The sequence below is a fragment of the Oncorhynchus mykiss genome, chromosome 12, assembly GCF_013265735.2.
Source record: "Oncorhynchus mykiss isolate Arlee chromosome 12, USDA_OmykA_1.1, whole genome shotgun sequence".
Taxonomy (NCBI): Eukaryota; Metazoa; Chordata; class Actinopteri; order Salmoniformes; family Salmonidae; genus Oncorhynchus; species Oncorhynchus mykiss.
In genome coordinates this window covers 37361914-37381197 of record NC_048576.1, presented here as the reverse complement: position 1 = coordinate 37381197, position 19284 = coordinate 37361914, and the positions used below count along the sequence as shown (strand labels likewise).

General features: G+C 46.0%; 1 protein-coding gene across 6 annotated transcripts in view; it reads right to left on the bottom strand.

Moving 5' to 3' along the window:
* The window catches only part of LOC110538892 (homeobox protein cut-like 1), a 265307-nt gene that overhangs the window by 29079 nt on the left and 216944 nt on the right, over positions 1 to 19284 (bottom strand). For 2 of the 6 annotated variants that reach the window (XM_036937497.1, XM_036937492.1), the window contains 10 exons: positions 19080 to 19138; positions 17554 to 17602; positions 17364 to 17457; positions 11695 to 12480; positions 9083 to 9163; positions 5946 to 6047; positions 5399 to 5488; positions 4420 to 4925; positions 3264 to 3641; positions 1451 to 1610 (listed from right to left, as the gene is read on the bottom strand). In XM_036937497.1, the coding sequence (XP_036793392.1) occupies positions 1451 to 1610; positions 3264 to 3641; positions 4420 to 4925; positions 5399 to 5488; positions 5946 to 6047; positions 9083 to 9163; positions 11695 to 12480; positions 17364 to 17457; positions 17554 to 17602; positions 19080 to 19138 (2305 nt within the window). The remainder of the gene's footprint in view (positions 1 to 1450; positions 1611 to 3263; positions 3642 to 4419; positions 4926 to 5398; positions 5489 to 5945; positions 6048 to 9082; positions 9164 to 11694; positions 12481 to 17363; positions 17458 to 17553; positions 17603 to 19079; positions 19139 to 19284) is intronic. The other 4 variants (XM_036937496.1, XM_036937494.1, XM_036937493.1 and 1 more) reach the window with 4 other exon arrangements.

The window sequence follows — 19284 nt, the reverse complement described above, 5'->3', positions numbered from 1 at the left end:
GCAGACACACGCATATGAAAGTATTCATACCCCATTTAGTTGTGTTACAGCCTGATTTCAAACTGTATTCAATTGTTTTATTTTCTCAACCATCTACACACAATATCCCATAATGACGACTTGAACATTTTATTTTTTTAATTTTGCAAATGTATTGAAAATGAAATACAGAAATATCTAATTCACACACCTGAGTCAATACTTTGTAGAAGCACCTTTGGTAGCGATGACAGTTGTGAGACTTTCTGTTTAAGTCTCTAAGAGTTTTTCACATCTGGATTGTGCAACATTTACCCATTATTCTTAAAAGAAATATGTGCAAATGTTCTGCAAAACTTATTAACATAGGTATTCAGACCTTGTGTGATGAGACTCAAAATTGAGCTCAGGTGCTTCCTGTTTCCATTGATCATCCTTGAGATGTTTCTACAACTTGATTGGAGTCCACCTGTGGTAAATTCAATTGATTGGACATGATTTGGAAAGGCACACACCTGTCTAAATAAGGTCCTACAGTTGACAGTGTACCGGTATGTTAGAACAAAAACCCAGGCATGAGGTTGAAGGAATTGTCTGTAGAGCTTCGAGACAGGATTGTGTCTCGTCACGGTATCTCTGTGCATTCATATTGCCATCGAAAAAATGCAATTGTGTTTGTTGTCCGTAGCTTATGCCTACCCCATTCCATAAACCCACCATGGGGCACTCTGTTCACAACGTTGACATCAGCAAACTGCTCGCCCACACGAAGCCGTACATGTGGTCTGCGGTTGTGAGGGCGGATGGACAGCAGCTTATGGTAGAGAAATTAACATTCAATTTTCTGCCAACTGCTCGGCTGGACATTCCTGTAGTCAGCATGCCAACTGCACTCTCCCTCAAAACTTGATACATTAGTGGCATTGTGTTGTGTGACAAAACTGCACATTTTAGTGTCCTTTTATTGTCCCCAGCACAAGGTGCACCTGTGTAATTATCATGCTGTTTAATCAGCTTCTTGATATGGTACACCTGTCAGGTGGATGGATTATCTTGGCAAAGGAGAAATGCTCACTAACAGGAATGTAAACAAATGTGTGCACAATATTTTTGAGAAATAATATTTTTGTTCCGATGAAACAGTTCTGGGATCTTTTAATTCAGCTCATGAAACATGGGACCAACACTTTACATGTTGTGTTAATATTTTTGTTCTGTATACTTTAGTTTCTTGTTGCAAACAGGACGCATGTTTTGGATTTTTCTTATTCTGTACAGGCTTCCTTCTTCTGTGTACACATGTACCTTGTGGTCGGCCCTGTAGGTGCAGTACGTTCTAGCAGTGTGTGTGTATGCCTGGTGTGCATGTCCAGTGTGTGTGTGTTTACTTTGTGGTCGGCCCTGTAGGTGCAGTACGTTCTAGCAGTGTGTGTGTATGCCTGGTGTGCATGTCCAGTGTGTGTGTGTTTACCTTGTGGCTGGCCCTGTAAGGGCAGGACATTCTGGCCCAGCTCTCCGTTGAGCCAGAGCTGCATGCGGATGAAGGGCTCCCGGCCCTTCTGGGTCAGCTTGCTCCAGGGCTTGGGCCTGGACAGCATGTCGCTCACACTGCCCTGAGACAGGCCCAGCACCTGTAACACGCACGCACACACAGACAGACACACATACGTCAGTCAATAAATATTTTGATATATCTGAGCACGCCATCACAGTAAAACAACACTAATGTGTAAGTACACTGCTCAGAACACATGCCAGAATAAAGCATAATATTAGCTACAGTAATCAAACAAAAGGATAGAGTTAAAAAGAAAGCTGAAACAATTGTTCTTATTGTACATTGCATATTGACAATTGGTCAATTCCATGCCAGCATGGCCCGAAAATATCTTCCTTCTGGAAATTCTCACATAGAAACTTTATTGGGATGAAGGATGTTTTTATATACTTTTTACATTTGTAACAGCATTTTTGAGAAAATCATGATGAAAGTGGTAAGACCCAATGATCCGTGAACCGTACATGACATAGACAACCCCTTGGTGTCAACATACTCCTAATAGTGAGCGCTAAATTATGGAATATTGCTACATTCTGAAATACAATGTTACTCATTTATCCAACGTTAAAACTATAAATATGAATATCTCAAAAGCACCCTTTTTTTTTGTTGACTTTCTTCATTTTTATGCATATTGTTTTAAACAATATAATCTACAGGTACATCACATTTCCAGAGTGGGCTTTCTGCTACTTTTAAAGTCATGATACATTTTATCACCACAACAGTGAATGGGAAAATGGGTTCAAAGCCAACTCCCTCTGCTGGTGATTTGCTGAATGTGCGATCCTACAGGAGGGCTGTGATTGGTTAATGACCTATAATGTCATTTCTATGTATAAAATGGGTCATACCATTAACAGTAACAGAGAGTCACTCTGGAAATGAAATGTGTTTGAAGATTATATTGTTTGAATAAATTCATGTGATACATTTTATTTCATATATAGACATACTGCATACTTGAGAGCACACTACAAGAAGTATAATGACACCAAGATGTTGTCTGTATCATGTACGATTTCAATGATCAAAGGGTCTTACAGGAGGCATGTACATATCTAAAAAAGGCCTAGAATAGCTTCTCGACTTTCGTCATTCCCCCCCCCCCAAAATGAAGTTATTATCTGAGAATTGCCAGAACAATCTGTGATACCAAAAATATTTTCGGTACATGCAGGCATGTAATCACCCAATTACAAACACTCATGCACTGAGATCATGCACTTATTCCTTCAAACCACTGAGATCTGTACTGTACACCCTGACACCATCTGCTTTAGTTTGTACCAACAGGGTGTATAAATGAGTTTTTGTTGGTGGAATCCTGGTTGGCAGCCCAATACTATTAACTAGCTGAGTGCTGAGAGAGACACAGGCTTAGATGTGTTTTAACTGGATGTGACAACTGAAGCTTACAGGATCACATACGTTTTATGTCAAAGGTGACGGTTTCCTGTTTACACACAAATCTATTTACACACGTATGAATGGATTCATTAAGCAAACACACTATAACAGAGAGCTGAGCTAGCAGAGGACACCCAGTTTTGAAATGTGCTGACTGAGGGTGGAGGGCAGTTGGGCAGAAATGACAGGAAGGGAGAGAGGCAAGTGGAGCAGTATTACAGGGGGGGATGTGAGTTGACGCTATACTGGCGCAGGATGGGTATATCAGGCAGTATAAGGACATGGGTATGGGGCGGTAGGGTGTCTTGCACACCTTCTCTCCAAAGATGCGCTGGCAGATGCCGTTCTTGGCCAGCTTGTCTTTGACCTGCTGCGTGAGCTCGGCCGTGTCCACCTCTTGGTACATGTAGAACTCGTACTGCTCAGGAGTGAGCGGCGCCACCACAGGCTTGGCTTGTTTGGCTGCGGGGGTCAACAGGGACCCCAGAGGCCCCAAGCTTAGGGGAGAGAGACTGCTCTGGGGTGTGTCGGCACGGCTGGGCCCCTGGGTTTTGGCGCCCCCGCCAGGCTCAGAGCTGGCCTGGGAGTACGGGGACTCGGCCCGGGGCCAGTCCTTCCAGTAGTCCAAGGAGGAGATGGAGACGGAGGAGGGTGCCAGCACCGAGGATGAGCCGGCCAGCCGGGGAGGCTTCTGGCGGAGACACAGAGAGGCACAGTCAGTGGGGAAGTGGGGATGGGGCTGGCCACTAAAGGCTAACAGCTAATTGCACAGTCACTGTGGAGGTAGGGCGCTAACCTCTAACGCTAACGTCAAGCTGTCGCCGGCTATGAATAGGCATGAGTGGAAGGTAGGTGGCTTCTCTTCCCCCTATAAAGAAGTAGGACACAGCCACTGTCATTGAATGGATCCAGGGAGGGTATGTGGAGCAGAAGATAGGGGGGAGAGAGTATGGCGATGATTTCAATGTTGTGAAGAAACGTAGCTCCCATGAGTTGCTGGGTTAGGCCATGTTCTGCCTCTGAGAGCTGCGAGCCTAATATCCGGTTTGTGGTGTTGACATGGACCTCACACACACATACGCACTCCGAGCACCTCGTCCTGAGTGGAGCAGCTGCACGCTACAGATGAACATAGACAATGGCCCTCTGTCTTCTAATACCACTTTCCAGATACATTTCAGTTGCACAAGGGCTGTGTCAGAAGCTGATTTGAGTGATGGCAACCAACAAAAACGACAGTAGTGCAAAACAAATCTCAGCAGTTTAAGGAGAAGTAGCTAACAACTTACACGAACAGCATGTATATGTTCCATCAGAGGGAATGAGCCTTGTGTGTAGAACAGTGATGAGTTATAATGATATGACACATTCTCAAAACATTTTGAACATTGTGGCTGGCCCACCGTGGTTCGGAGGTGAGAGAGAGGTCATGAAGGCAGAGAGTGTGTGTGGTATTAATGTTATTGTACCTCCTTGCTGTCCTCCTGACTACGCACATCGTCATTCAGGCTTGCCGTGGCTCCCTGCCCCCCGGGGTGCATACTGCTCCACCATTGATCCCTCCAGGAGCCTCGCCCCTGCTTGGTCCCACCATCCATTAGCAACCCTCCTCCTCCCCCGCCTTCTCCCACCACTTCTCCTGCCTCCTTCTTCACCATGGCAGAGTGGAAATCCAGGAGGGAGGAGGGAGAGGAGGTTGGGGGGATGGAGGGCTTCTTGAGGGAAAGGGCCAGGGGCGAGTAGGAGGCTGGGAGGATTGGCGCGCCCAGGAGTTTGGGGGAGAGCAGGGCCAGGTCGGAGGGGCCCATGGAGGATGCCTTGAGGATGGGCTCTAGGGCGGCCTGCTGGGCCTCCATCTCTCTCCTTGCCTGCTCTAGGATGGAGCGAATGGTCTCGTCTGAGCTGGAGGATCCACCTGAGCCGATACCACCTCCACCACCACCAATGCTGGACGAGGGAGGGGGCTGGGACGAGTCTACAGCAGGGAGAGACAGAGAGGATAGACGTCATCAGACAAGGCTACGAACGCCATCTGCACTCAAACTCAAATGACGCTCCATGGCCACACTGTTTTGAAGTAGAGAAGAATTCTGTGAGGTTTGGGATTTTCTGTTTGATGTCTGAAGTTCAAAACAAAAGGAAAACGTAACATTTGAAAATAAGTGATTTCTTATGAAGTCTTATAAACATATTCTAAGTGCTTGATCATTTATACAATAACAGTCCATCACTTAAGAATTTCAATACAGCCACATTTGTCTTGCTAATGTGTTTGAGGCAAAAATAACTGCTCCCTAGTAGAACCATATCCCTTAGATTTAAGACATGGACGGTCAAGGAAATGTATTCTCCCTCCCTGACAGAAAAAGGTGGTCTTGCAGTCTGTACTTGGTTTGTATATTCCCGGTGTGGGGCCACACAGTATGTAAGGTTAAATCCATTCCTCACCAAGTCTGAGACTTTGTGCATATTTTGCAAAATAGTTGCCCATGCCTCGGGGGTAACCTGTCTGTCGTCGCTGTCTGTCCTCCACACCATCTGTAGTGGGTGGCACGGCGTCAAGAGGGGGTTAGCACGAGGGACATCTCTTAGACATTCTAAAGGCAGTGTATGGGGCAGTCACTAGCACGGTTTGGCATTAGTTATGGCATTGGTAATTTCAGAATAATTGTATGACCAATAAGATACAAATGGGGAAAGCTTGAGTCAACCACATCACATCCTACTGTATGTTCATTCACTTCACGGGCTGTATGAGGTCAAAACCCTGGGAAGGAAACTCTTTATACTGTAAATGCCCAGCATCCCTATAATTTCTGTACAAGGGGCATGCAGTGTGGTATGAGGGTTGGTGGTCAGACAAGAAGCATCAGACAACTATACAGCAGGGTTGAAGTTGGGTTGAGGTAAATTATTTTAGCTCTATCAATAGATAGAAAATCTAACCAGCTCCTGCTGTAGAGTCGTGTCCGTCAGAGAGAGAACAGCCACTCACCAGCCTTCTGAACCTGCAGCTCTCTCTTGGCCTGTTCCAGGATGGACTTGATGGCCTCATCTGAGCCACTCTCCGAGGTGCGGATCCGCGTGGTGATGTTACCTAGGGAAGGGCAAAAAAGGTCAGGGGTCAATGGATTGTACCAAAGGGAGGCAACGGGGGTGACAAATTCTTTGGGTAATTAATATACAGTACCTTCGGAAGGTATTCAGACCCCTTGACTTTTTCCACATATTGTTACATTACATTAGTTACATTATTCTTAGATAAAAAAAATCCTCAGCAATCTACACACACTACCTACCCCATAATGACAAAGCGAAAACAAGCTTAGACGTTTTTGCAAATGTATTAAAAATAAAAAAACAGAAATACATTATTTACATAAGTATTCAGCCCCTTTGCTATGAGACTAGATATTGAGCTCAGATGCACCCGGTTTCCATTGATCATCCTTGAGAGGTTTCTACAACTTGATTGGAGTGGACCTGTTGTAAATGTAATTGATTGGACATGATTTGGAAAGGCACACACCTGTCTATATAAAGTCCCACAGTTGACAGTGCATGTCAGAGAAAGAAAACCAAGCCACGAGGTCGAAGGAATTGTCCGTAGACCTCCAAGACAGGATTGTGTCGAAACACAGATCCGGGGAAGGATACCAAAACATTTCTGCCGCATTGAAGGTCCCCAAGAACACAGTCCATCATTCTTAAATGGAAGAAGTTTAGAACCACCAAGACTTCCTAGAGCTGGCCGCCCGGCCAAACTGAGCAATCAAGGGAGAAGGGTCTTGGTAAGGGAGGTGACCAAGAACCTGATGGTCACTCTGACAGAGCTCCAGTGTTCCTCTGTGGAGATGGGAGAACATTCCAGAAGGACAACCATCTCTGCAACACTCCACCAATCAGGTCTTTATGGTAGAGTGGCCAGACGGAAGCCACTCCTCAGTAAAAGGCACATGAAAGACCGCTTGGAGTTTGCCAAAAGACTCAAAAACAAGATTCTCTGGTCTGATGAAACCAAGATTGAACTCTATGCCTGAATTCCAAGCATCACGCCTGGAGGAAACCTGGCACCATCCCTATGGTGAAGCATGGTGGTGGCAGCATCATGCTGTGGGAATGTTTTTAAGCGGCAGGGACTGGGAGACTAGTCAGGATCGAGGCAGAGAGATCCTTAATGAAATCTACTACAGAGCGCTCAGGACCTCAGACTCATGTGAAGGTTCACTTTCCAACAGGATAATGACCCTAAGTACACAGCCAAGACAACGCAGGAGTGGCTTCGAGAAAAGTCTCTGAATGTCCTTGAGTTTCCCAGCCAGAGCCCGATCAAACATCTCTGGAGAGACCTGAAAATAGCAACCTGACAGAGCTTGAGAGGATCTTCAGAGAAGAATGTGAGAAACTCCCCAAATACAGGTGTGCCAAGTTTGTAGCGTCATACCCAAGAAGACTAGATGCTGTAATTGCTGCCGAAGATGCTTCAACAAAGTACTTCTGTAAATGTGATATTTCAGTTTTTATTTTTGTATAAATTAGCAAAAATGTCTAAAAACCTGTTTTTGCTTTGTCATTATGGGATATTGTGTGTAGAGTGATGAGGGAAAAAAATATTTAAGCAATTTTAGAACAAGGCTGTAACGTAACAACATGTGGAAAAAGTCAAGGGGTCTGAATACTTTCCGAAGGCACTCTGTTGCTAGTATTTTACTTTTGACTACAGTATGTCACAGGTTCACAGTCATAACATAGCCAGTGAAATCTAAAGCTGAATGTTTGGAGTTAGAGAAAAGTGCTACTATTCCAATAAATATCCAGTAAAAATGTCTCAAGTTTGAGTCTACTGACTGTCTCGTGTCTAAAAGGAACCCAAGGTGATGTTGAACCTTCTCCTTCAGTGAGTTCTGACATCAAACCCCCATGGCTCACCCTGGCAACTGCACCAGTGTGTGTCTGCCGGCAATACTCCCCTGGGGGCTCCCTTTACAACACAGCTCAATCCTGTTAACACAAGAGGCCACGGCTACACATGTTCCTCATGAGCGCTGAACAGAACACTTCCAGCAGCCAGCCAGCCAGCCAGCTACCCTACGCAACAATGGAAAACAGACGTTGGAGAGACTCCATAAGAAACACAAGACCTGGTGTTTTGGATGGGCTTCAGAAGTGAGGGCTAATTGCTGTTTGGAGCTAAACATGGAGGGGCCTGACAAACGTGGCTCCCGAGCTTCCCGGCTTCCTCGCTCTCATTTGTCCTGAGTGAGTGGTCAGAGTAATTGGGCAAGGTCGCGCTCGCTCATGTGTGTGAGTGAGGGGGGGAGCAGCTGGGTACAGGGGGTGAACTGGAAGTAAATCATGACAAAAAAGGGGTCAGACAGGGCAAGGATGGGGGACTCCGTAAGCCCCCCCCCCCAAGCACGTTCTAACTCACACACATACACAGTGATATACACACACGCACAACCATGGTGGTGTACAGGCACAGCTGCCGGGTCATGGGGACAGGATGTTATTATGTTTTTCTAAGGACCTCTGTTTTTAAAGTTAGACAGTTTTGTCAAGGCCACCACTGCCTGTGAAGGAAAAGGGGTTGAAAATGATTGTGTATGTGGCCTTCCGAAGTGCCAAACTGCATGTAAGCACCACACCCATGGCCATTTTCATAAGGCATGAAACACTGCATGGGTTTGGGGAAAGTACATAGCAAAGCATATAAAGGAGCTTTTTAAAGCCTAAATTAGACAAGTGAGGTTTCGCCCTGATGTCAGACAGGGAGAGATTGCGTGGGCTGGTTTGGACTGAAAGTTTTAAGACGCACCCTAGGCGTGGAAAGGGTGCCTTTATAACCCCCTTCACTTTTGCCTAATCCCGTTTTTTCGCCTGAGGTAGAATGTGTCCTTAACCACAGATTTAGGATCAGATAAACCAACCCCTTAATGGGGAAGAAAAAATATCTGACCCTGTATCAGTGGTTAGGGTAAACATCAACCTCCTCCCTTTATTTTCAACCAGACTCCAGGCCAGAAGTGGTAGAGTGACTTTGACAATGGCTAAATGACACAACAAATTGTACAACATAAAAGCCGACCAAAACACTAAACCAACCACGATATGGGAAGGCAAAGAACAGACCTGGCCTCGAGGAGCCTTCGGAGCCGGTTCTTCGCTTCGGAACCTCCTGAAACACTCTGTTCAGGTTCTGGCCTGGGTTCTCTGTTGGAAAACAAGTGGCGACAAATAAGATAAGTGTCAGAACCCTGAACTGCTACATGGCGGTGGATATAGCCCCTAGGAACAGATCTAAGATCAGCTTACTCTCCCTAAATCCGAACTGTTAGAGTGAAAACGCAAAATTGACAATTGATCAGTGTCTAGGAGCAGCTTCATTCTACTCAAATTCAAACAGGATATGGTGGTGGTAGTCAGGGCCTTAGCTATATAGAGCTATAGATCTACAATTACTAGACCAACTCCTCAACATCTAGTCATCTGAGCAAAAACACTAACATTTGGGCAAAACCAATTCAACAAGGACAAAACTTTTAAGTGACTTACTTAAGAACGCAAATATAGCTAGAAGCCATATGGTTCAATATGTCAGAATACAATGCCTGGAAACGCACACATGCTCTTTGTTAACACTTTGGCCAAAGTAATACACACAGTAGTAGGTAACAGTATCTTATTGTCCAACAGCCAGAAACAAAAGTGGATTGAAGACCACTCTACACAGTCTTAAACTGCCTTCTGAGAACCCTTGAGTCAACCCACATGTTCTACCATTCAAACCCACATGTCAAACTCTCCACATATTCGAGAACAGACATTGATGGGGATTTGGACTCACTGGACCGTGAGTTGTGGGTTCAGTTATTGAGAACATAAATGATTGAAATGGAACAGAACTACTAGCTACAGTGCATAAGAACCACATTACATTTCTCCTCAGCATGATTCTATTAAACTTCTGTTGGACTTCTCCCCTGGGCCGACAGGTTTGGTGCTTGCTGCCAGACCAACTCCTTGAAGCCCGTCCAAACAAGTACAATAGACAAGAGTGCAGAGCAACAGTGTGCACATTCATCTACACTCACTACTCTGCTTTAACACAGAGGAACAAATTTTGCCCGAGCGCAAACTTTCACATCACCCCTGCCCTGACTGCCAAGTGGGCCTGTGCCGTTTAACGCGGAGAGTCTTGACTGCGGTCGTGTTTCCTAATACCCCGTCTGTTTCGCCTCGCTCTCGTCCCGGGCTGCTGACGGCAGCAGCTCTCATCTGGCCTTGTGACGCTACTGACTGAGCACCAAGTTCCAAAGGTATCAGTTCCTCACCCAGAGACAGAAAGAGAGAGAGAGCAGAGGAACAGACACAGCCAGAGGGATGGATACAAAGAGATCGAGAGATTTACGGGGGGGGGGTCTGAAGGAAAGAGAGAGAGCAAAGAGGAGAAATATGGAGTCATTTAATAGGAACCCAATGTACAGGTTTGCGTTTTGTAATCTGTCTCAAATTTGACGTAATTGCTTGTGAAAGTGTCCGCATTATGAGCAGTTTGGGTTGAAGAATGAGGGCTTTGCAGCAGGGGGGCGGCAGCTACAGTCTGAGTCGCCATGTGTACTGCCACTACTGTGGGGTATGCTTTCTTCGAAGACTTAAAGCACTATCCTCAGAACATCCTGTTCTGCATGACTGGCACAAACACACTCCACACCCCTCTGCACCACTGCCTGTCCAGACATGCATGTTATTGACTGCTGTTTGAGCCTATTCAGACAGATCTTCCTCTGCAATCTGACGGGATCAGCTTGCCTCCCACTCACTGACTCAACAGTACAGGCTGCATTCCCAAGCAGCAAGCGGCAATGTGCCATTTAAGACGGTAACAAAATCAATAGCAAAAAGCAGTGGGCCGACAGCGCTAAGTGATGGAACCCTGAGTGGCGCGTGACGATGACATCTTGATAGACTAGCTTGTAAATGCTCCCTCCCTCTACCGGGTTTGATTCCTGGGGCGGTTGCTATGACAACAGGTGAAAGACGATAACAACAGAAAGGGAACATGTCTGCGAGGTTAATCTGGGCATTTTAGCAGGCGACATGACTGGCGTCAGGAGCGATAAAGATCGCTGTCCATTCATCAAGGGCCCGGGCTATGGCCACACTGCTGAAGTGTGGGGGGGACATCTAAAAGTCTGTTAAAGAGACAGCGCTACCACCAGTGACCAAAAATGCCCCCGTTTGTGAGGTCAAAGGTTTAAGGTTAGGGTCATGCACTAACTGAGGATCACATTGAAAGAGGACGTTCTGAAGTTTGTCTTTTGCTAATCTGAATAGCATCAGTGTGTCTGACAACATTCAATGTACCATTCAGCACCAATTTTCCCATTGAGTACATATATTTGTGGGATAGCACTGCAGGACCATACTGAAGCTACTGTAACACAGAAACAAAACACCTGCCTGAACCTGGGGCCGTTCTACTAGCCTCGCATGCAGCCTAATCTCGCGTGTTTACATGAATGGAATCAGTGGTAATCAGTCTGGTAAATACGAGGTTACCGTTCTATACTCATCAGAAATATCTCACCTAGGAATTGGAACTTGATGTGTGATGCAAAGCACCTGGAGGCAAAGACATCACTAAAATATGTGTGTATATGTGCTCAGCTGTGTGTGTGTCTGTGTGTGAGCAGTTGATGTGTGCTGTGTGAAGTGTGTGTACACATTTCTGTCAGTCTCACCTCTCTGCCTCCCCTGGATGCTGCGCAGTGCCAGAATGTTCTGCTCGTCAGACAGGAACTGCCTCATCTTGTGGAAGGGCTCCTTGCCCCGGATGGTCAGCTTGTTCCAGGGCTTGGGCCTGGCCAGTATCTCACTGACTGAGCCCTGGGACAACCCCAGCACGTAGTGGCCGAAGATCCTCTGCCCAATGTTGTGCTTGATCAGCTGCTCCTTGACCTGACGCGCTATCTCAGACGTGTCCATGTCTTCGCCTTCCGAGACGCTCCCCGCCCCTTCTGACTGGCTGGGCGAGGGGGCGAGGCCGTTGACATCCGGGCTGCCCGCTGACGGGTGCTGGGATTGCGACTGCAAAGACTGATGGGGTGGTAGGGGGCTGGCTGAAAGGGAGTTATGGGTGGGGTAGTTGGAAGGGGAGAAGAGCAGGGCCTGGCCGGAGGCGGACACGGAGTCCTGCAGGGCTTTGGAGTAAAAGGTCTGCATGAGCTGGCGCTGCAGCAGGGAGTTGAGCACCACCTTGCCCCCCAGGGGGAAAGCGGTGCCCGCCGACGCCAGAGAGGAGGGGCTGAAGAAGTCCTGCCCACCCAGCCCGCCACTCGTGGGCGAGAAGTGGTGTGTGCCATTGGCGGCAGTGACAGGGGTGGTGTCGGAGGAACCACCTGAGCTAGTGCGCAGGAGGAGCTGAGAGGAGGGAGGGGGAGGGGAGCCCTTCAAGTTGGTGCCCATGGGTGTGGTGCAGAGACGCTGTTGTCCCTCTGATGACTCTTTGACCTTTCGCTCTCTCAAACCTGTGTAGCCAGACAAAACATGACACAGATCAATACATCATGTGGCATCAACAACGTCCAAAATAAAAACAAAATAACTAGACTGGGGGGTGCAGTGTACTCCAGTGGAGTAGCATAACATTAGAGTGGAGAGGCACTGATGGAGTGTGTTTATTTTCCAGTTGGGCTTCTGGCTGTGGAAAGGGACACTGAGCAGTAGTGAAGGGAAGCATCTGGCAGGCATGTCCCAGGATATGGACACATGCAAAGGTGCCTAGCTTACCTGCTGTGTGGTGTATGCCCTGCCTACCCTCCTTTAACCTGCCCCTGCATCTCACCATCTCCAGGCCACCACTCACTGAAGGTAGAGTTGGGATTCGCATATTTCATGGTGGGTTAACCTCAGTGGTGTGTGTGCCTGTGGTGTGTTCATCAAAATGTGGGGACAGGGGCCTTCCGGGTGGCGCAGGGGTCTAGGGCACTGCATTGCAGTGCTAGCTGTGCCACCAGAGACTCTGGGTTCGCGCCCAGGCTCTGTCGCAGCCGGCCGCGATCGGGAGGTCCGTGGGGCAACGCACAATTGGCCTAGCGTCGTCCGGCTTGGCCAGTAGGGACATCATTGTCTCATCGCGCACCAGCGACTCCTGTGGCGGGCCGGGCGCAGTGCACGCTAACCAGGTCGCCAGGTGCGAAGGTGTTTCCTCCGACACATTGGTGCGGCTGGCTTCCGGGTTGGATGCGCGCTGTGTTAAGACCTTCGTCTCTCCCGAGCCCGTACGGGAGTTGTAGCGATGAGACAAGATAGTCTCATCGCTATACCATGAAATTGGGGAGAAAAGGGGGGTAAAATAAAAATAAAAAGAATGTGGGGTCAGGAGCAAAATTTACTATACAGAAGAGCGTGAAGAGCAATTATTGATAAACAATGGCTGCCAAGCAATAATTGCTCTTCACGTACTTTTTCTTGTGCGCTTTGATTAATGTCAGGTATAGCCATAGGCCCAACACAGCAAAAGAGACCATGATCATCAGGCACACAACATTTAGTTATTCTCATGAAACTGATAACATGTTACAATCATTACCATGAATTAATCCAAAATTACATTGGGAAGTAACCAAGTAAGATGCCGGTCCGACCTGTATCTTTGGTTTCACAGACATGATCTGGTAGGACAACGAGAGATCCCATTAGGAATACAAATGAAATGCTTCATTTTCGAGGGCGGGGGAGGGAGGGAGGAGACCCTTAAGCCAATTGGGATGACATTTCCAGAGCGACCGAGTGGTAAAGAGCACATTGGTAGGAGAGACTAGCGGGGCTTCATTAGCATACTGGATCACTTTGTCTCCACCAGCGTCTGACCTCCAGTGGCCCCCTTCTCCTCGCCCAGGGTGGGCTGCACTCTGCCCTCCACTACCCCCGCCCCCCAACACGCAACTGCAATCTGTGTTGTCACAGATGCACTACCCAAACAGCCCTGGGAAGCAAGCAAACTGACCTTAACCCGTAAAGATGAGATGTAGCCTCCAAACACAAGCAGGGGTCGGTACCTGTTTGTCTAGTTAGAGACCCCTAGCCTGTGGTGTGGTTAGAGACCCCTAGCCTGTGGTGTGGTTAGAGACCCCTAGCCTGTGGTGTGGTTAGAGACCCCTAGTCTGTGGTGCGGTTAGAGACCCCTAGCCTGTGGTGCGGTTAGAGACCCCTAGCCTGTGGTGCGGTTAGAGACCCCTAGCCTGTGGTGTGGTTAGAGACCCCATAGCCTGTGGTGTGGTTAGAGACCCCTAGCCTGTGGTGTGGTTAGAGACCCCTAGCCTGTGGTGTGGTTAGGCCATTTTTTGGAGAGGTCAAATCTTGGAGTTTAGGGTAAAATAAACTTTAGGGAGAGATTTTAAAAGAGAATAATGAGGTAAACAGAACAGAAAGCTAAAGCTCTCCAAAGTGAGAGACACTTATTTTTCTTCAACTGAAAAAAGGCAAACTGATCACCAGCAGCTGTAAAACTAGTACCAAAAGGTTGGTATTGCACACCAAGGACCTACAAGTCCCCAATCTTTTCATCCCCAGTCTAAGCAGTTGGGTAGCAGATGTAAAGTCAAGGCGTTTAGAGAAATGGAGATAACAAGGAACTTCAAAAAGTGATCCTGTTGAAATGTATTACAGAACATGCTACAGTATCTCTCAAATCCCCCTGTTTAAAGGGCTGATTCTCTGAATGAGATAAATCGAGAATCCAGACAAGACGAGTACCGCGCTGAGGAAATAGCGGCACTTCAATCTTAATGGTGTGAGCAGACTGTCTGCATCGAACCCTTCAATTCAAATCTATTATACATTAACGGGCCAGACAGATATATTTTTTTCTTTGTATCAAACGTGGGAGTGTGCCAATGGAAACAGTTGACACATTCTTTGGAAGTGTGTCTCTATACTTGTAGAAAAGAAAAAGCTCCAAGAGAGATAACCGTCTTTCCATTGAGTCTAACAGTCTCTTCTTTTGCTGGCGGAGATAGCTGGCGCTGCTTCCTGTTTGACTACTGGACTTCCTGTCTATAACCCCTCTAGGCGACTGACAGAGTAAAGAAACAAAAGGACTGTGTGTCCTTTTAAGTTTGAAGCACCCTGGCGCACACACAGAGGCACAGGCCCATGAAGGCTAATGATGTACTTTTTCTCCCCATTACAGTCTGGTCTGGGGTAACTTCAGCTCAGACAATGTGTACACTATCAAAAAGCTCTTTGTGACAGATATCCTTCAGTCTCAGGATTGTAGACAAGGAGACTTAACAGATGAAAAAAGCCATTAAGTTTGTGAGTTTGTGTGTTTATGAGTGTACGTCTATGGGTCTGTGTAAGGCCACTGCATATGGGGTATGCGGTTCAAAGAGCTGGCATGTCGTGACAAGAGAGGACGATAAGGGATCACAGATCACAGGTGAAATACTAGGGCTCTGTGTATCACTGAATTAGGCTCAATGAGTTCAACAAAACATCAGCCATCTCTTTGTAAACAACTCTATCAGTGCTTACGGGCCTGTTCTGTACCAGCCTGTGAATAAGACCTTGACAGAGGGCAGTTCACACCAGGAAATGACTTTGTGGTTGTGTCTACATGTATATTACAAATAAAAAAACTGCTGATATCTGATTGGCTGTTCTGATACTGGTTAACCCTTTACACTTGTGGAAATTGGCCTATAGGACTAATTTAAATGTTTTTTACAGAATAAATATGAAATGCATAACCCTGGTAGAAAGTGAAAAGGAACAATTTGGAGATCATGGGAAAATGATTCGTGTTCACCAGACAAGACTATATCCAAACATCACACTGTTGATATGATGCGCATTTTACATTTACTGTACTTTTGCACCGCATTTGTTAATATCAAAATCTGAAAATACTCTGGATACACTCAGTAACATCTGGGGTAGGTGCAACATAAGACAACAAAAAAGACAAAGGGAACTGGTGTCAATGCACTTTGATGACTCAAAGAAGAGTCTTCAACTTTAAGGTGTACTATTTAGCTCTCCTAGCTGTGCCGTTGAGGGTATCTAGAGCACGCACACTTAGTTGTTTTGGTTGGAAAACAATCTGGCATCCCCGCCATCACACAATTACTGTTGTTGCACACGGCCCATTATACATCACAATCTGGGTCAGGTGGTCATCATGTGAAGGCTTGTTCTATTGCCAACCTGACTAGCTAAGTTATAAAATACGATATTACAGTGTTAGGCTTTCACAATGAAATTTAGGGAAACAGATTGTAATTTTGTAACGAATAGAAATGAGTGATGAGTGCATACAGGTGTGTGTGCCGCAGCGAATTGTCTTCACAATAGTCGAACATAGGCTCATTCAGGGTATGATGCCATGTCATCTTGTAACTGTACATCAAACATAGTGAACATAAACATTGATACTGTATATGATAGGTGTTTTGTGATATGAAATTGTTAAGTGCACATTTGGATTCACGCGTGTTTGGCTTGCTTATATGACATCAAAACAGTATTTATTATAATCCTCAACGTCTCATCTTTCAAAATATACTGAACAAAAAAATAAACGCAACATGCAACAATTTCAACAATTTTAACAGAGTTACAGTTCATAAGGAAATCAGTCAATTTAAATAAATAAATTAGGCCCTAATCTATGGATTTCACATGACTGGGCAGGGGTGCAGCTGTGGGAAGGCCCACTCTGTTGGTGGCCAGGCCCAGCCAATCAGAATGAGTTTTTCTCCACAAAATACTACTCAGTTTCATCAGCTTTCCAGGTGATGAAGAAGCCGGATGTGGAGGTCCTGGGCTGGCGTGGTTACACATGGTCTGCAGTTGTGAGACCGGTTGGACGTACTGCCAAATTCTCTAAAACGACGGTTGGAGGTGGCTTATGGTAGAGAAATTAACATTAAATTCTCTGGCAATAGCTCTCGTGGACATTCCTGCAGTCCGCATGCCAATTGCAATCTCCCTCATAAACTTGGAGACATCTGTGGCATTGTATTGTGTGACAAAACTGCACATTTTAGAGTGGCCTTTTATTGTCCCCAGCATAAGGTGCACCTGTGTAATGATCATGCAGTTTAATCAGCTTCTTGATATTCAACACATGTCAGGTGGATGGATTATCTTGGCAAAGGAGAAATGCTCACTAACAGGGAACACTAACGTCAGTTGGCAAGTTCCCAGGTTGCAAAGAAACACTACATAGTCCACAGCAGATGTCTGATTGATAAGTCACCTTCATAAATCCTATACACGTGTGTGCATATGCATGTCTGTGTATGTCTGTGTATGCGTGTGTCTGTGTATGCGTGTGTCTGTGTATGCGTGTGTCTGTGTATGCGTGTGTCTGTGTATGCGTGTGTTGGTGGCTTGAAGGACTCACTACTCAGCTCACTGTTGTTCAGGCGCAGGGAGGAGCTCTCAGAATGCAGGCCTCGACTCTTCTCCAACAACAACTCCAGAGGCTTCTTAGAGTCCTGACACAAGAGTACATTGTTAAACATTGTTTTGAAAAGATATACTGTCTAAATATTGTTCAAATCCAACTCAAATGCAACATTCAGCCTCCATACCTGTGCTGAAGAGTAATTTGAAGAGCCGAACTCTACTGACTTGCGGAAACTGTAAAGGAAACAAGGGAAAATGGACCACTTGATTACTGCACCCACTACAAAGATCACAAATAGACACAGCACCATAGGACTGAAATATATCTGCTACCAGCCCCAGAGAATATCTAAATCAGCGGCAGGCAGAGGCAAAGCGATACGTCACAAAGAGAGTCGGCTCAATACAAGTCCTTCACTCCTCTCTGACCATTGAAATCTGATAATGCAATGAAATCCTTAGAGCCAATCATAGTAATTAAAATGGGTTATTCAATCATGTGCTGGGTGCCAATTGGATTCCAGGCGATATTATCTATAAAGGAAAAAGCGTCTATGAAAAGGTTGGGAGGCAAATAAAGACACTTTGGTCTATTAGGAGAGGAATGCTTCCCTTTGGGATTCCAGCCGGGATATCAATACAAATTCACACAAACCGCTCTTTGGCTGACCATCATAGTGGCTCGAAAAAGTCTCACAAACAGAACCATTCACTGATACTACCTTTATGACTTCTTCCAATTGGGAAAATAATGCCTGAAAATCCAGTTACCAAATTAATGTCCAGACGGCCCCTTTCTCAGATGAGCGGAGATTGTTAAATCCTGGCAAGACAACGCCCCAGTTCCCTAAACATGGGCAATTATCTTATCTGCCAAACTTAACATTGTCAGCCTTCTTGTTACTGGCTTGGACCGAGATAACACACAGCACAACACCAAACAACGGAAGAAACTGTTCACCGTCTTGAGATGCCAGACCAGAAACGCTAGAGCTTATACAAGCCACTGCCATAAAAAAACTAAACACACCGCAATAAAGCTAAGGACATGAATGTTGTTAATGAGTGAAGATTAAAAATGACATTTAGCATAACAGATTTCCTTGGTTTATTCAACCTTTTTTATATTAACAAATGTCATTTACTGAGCTACCGTACACAATATATTTCCCAACTGAAATCAATGGCTTCAAAAGAGTTACCTTTAAAAGTAGCTCTACTTTTAAAAGAAACAAGACCATGTCAATAAACCCACATGTGGGGAGAAAGCATCCCAGTACATACCCCTTTAATGAGTGTACAGCACAGCCATGTTAGCATCCCATCTCCAGAACCCAAAACATCCAAGTCAGATAAGAAAGCAGTGGCAAACAGAGGTTGAACGTAAAGGCCCACTGTCCTATCAAACTAGCTTCTCTGATAAGCACTACCAGTGCTCAGCCAATAATACTTGGACTCTGCGCATCCACATTCAAGGGCTAAATCTAAAGGTTAATGATAGTCTTGAGGGTGGTTTGGCAGAGTGTCCAAATGGCTTTAGAGTGAATCCGTACCGACCCGACCTTGGACGAAGCCACGTCTTACATACTTGCACCGGTGTCATCACAAGTTTAGGCTCGGAATGAATTTATCCTGGTTCATTTGTATGGTTTATTGAACTGACGCCTGTGGCTGAGGGGAGGGAAGACAGACAGAGGGAAAATGAATTAACCTGAGCTCTTTCTTGATGCCTTCGTAGTCTGCCTGCTCCTGCAGTTTCTCCTCCAGTTGCTGAGTGGAGAGAGAGAGAGACACTTCGTTACTCTCAAAGTAGCGAGGACCAATGCACGGGGAAGCAAACATTTGGAGAGTCAATGTATACTCTTCAAAGAGTATCTTATCCCCCACCCCAACAAACAAAAAAAACTTGCACTTGT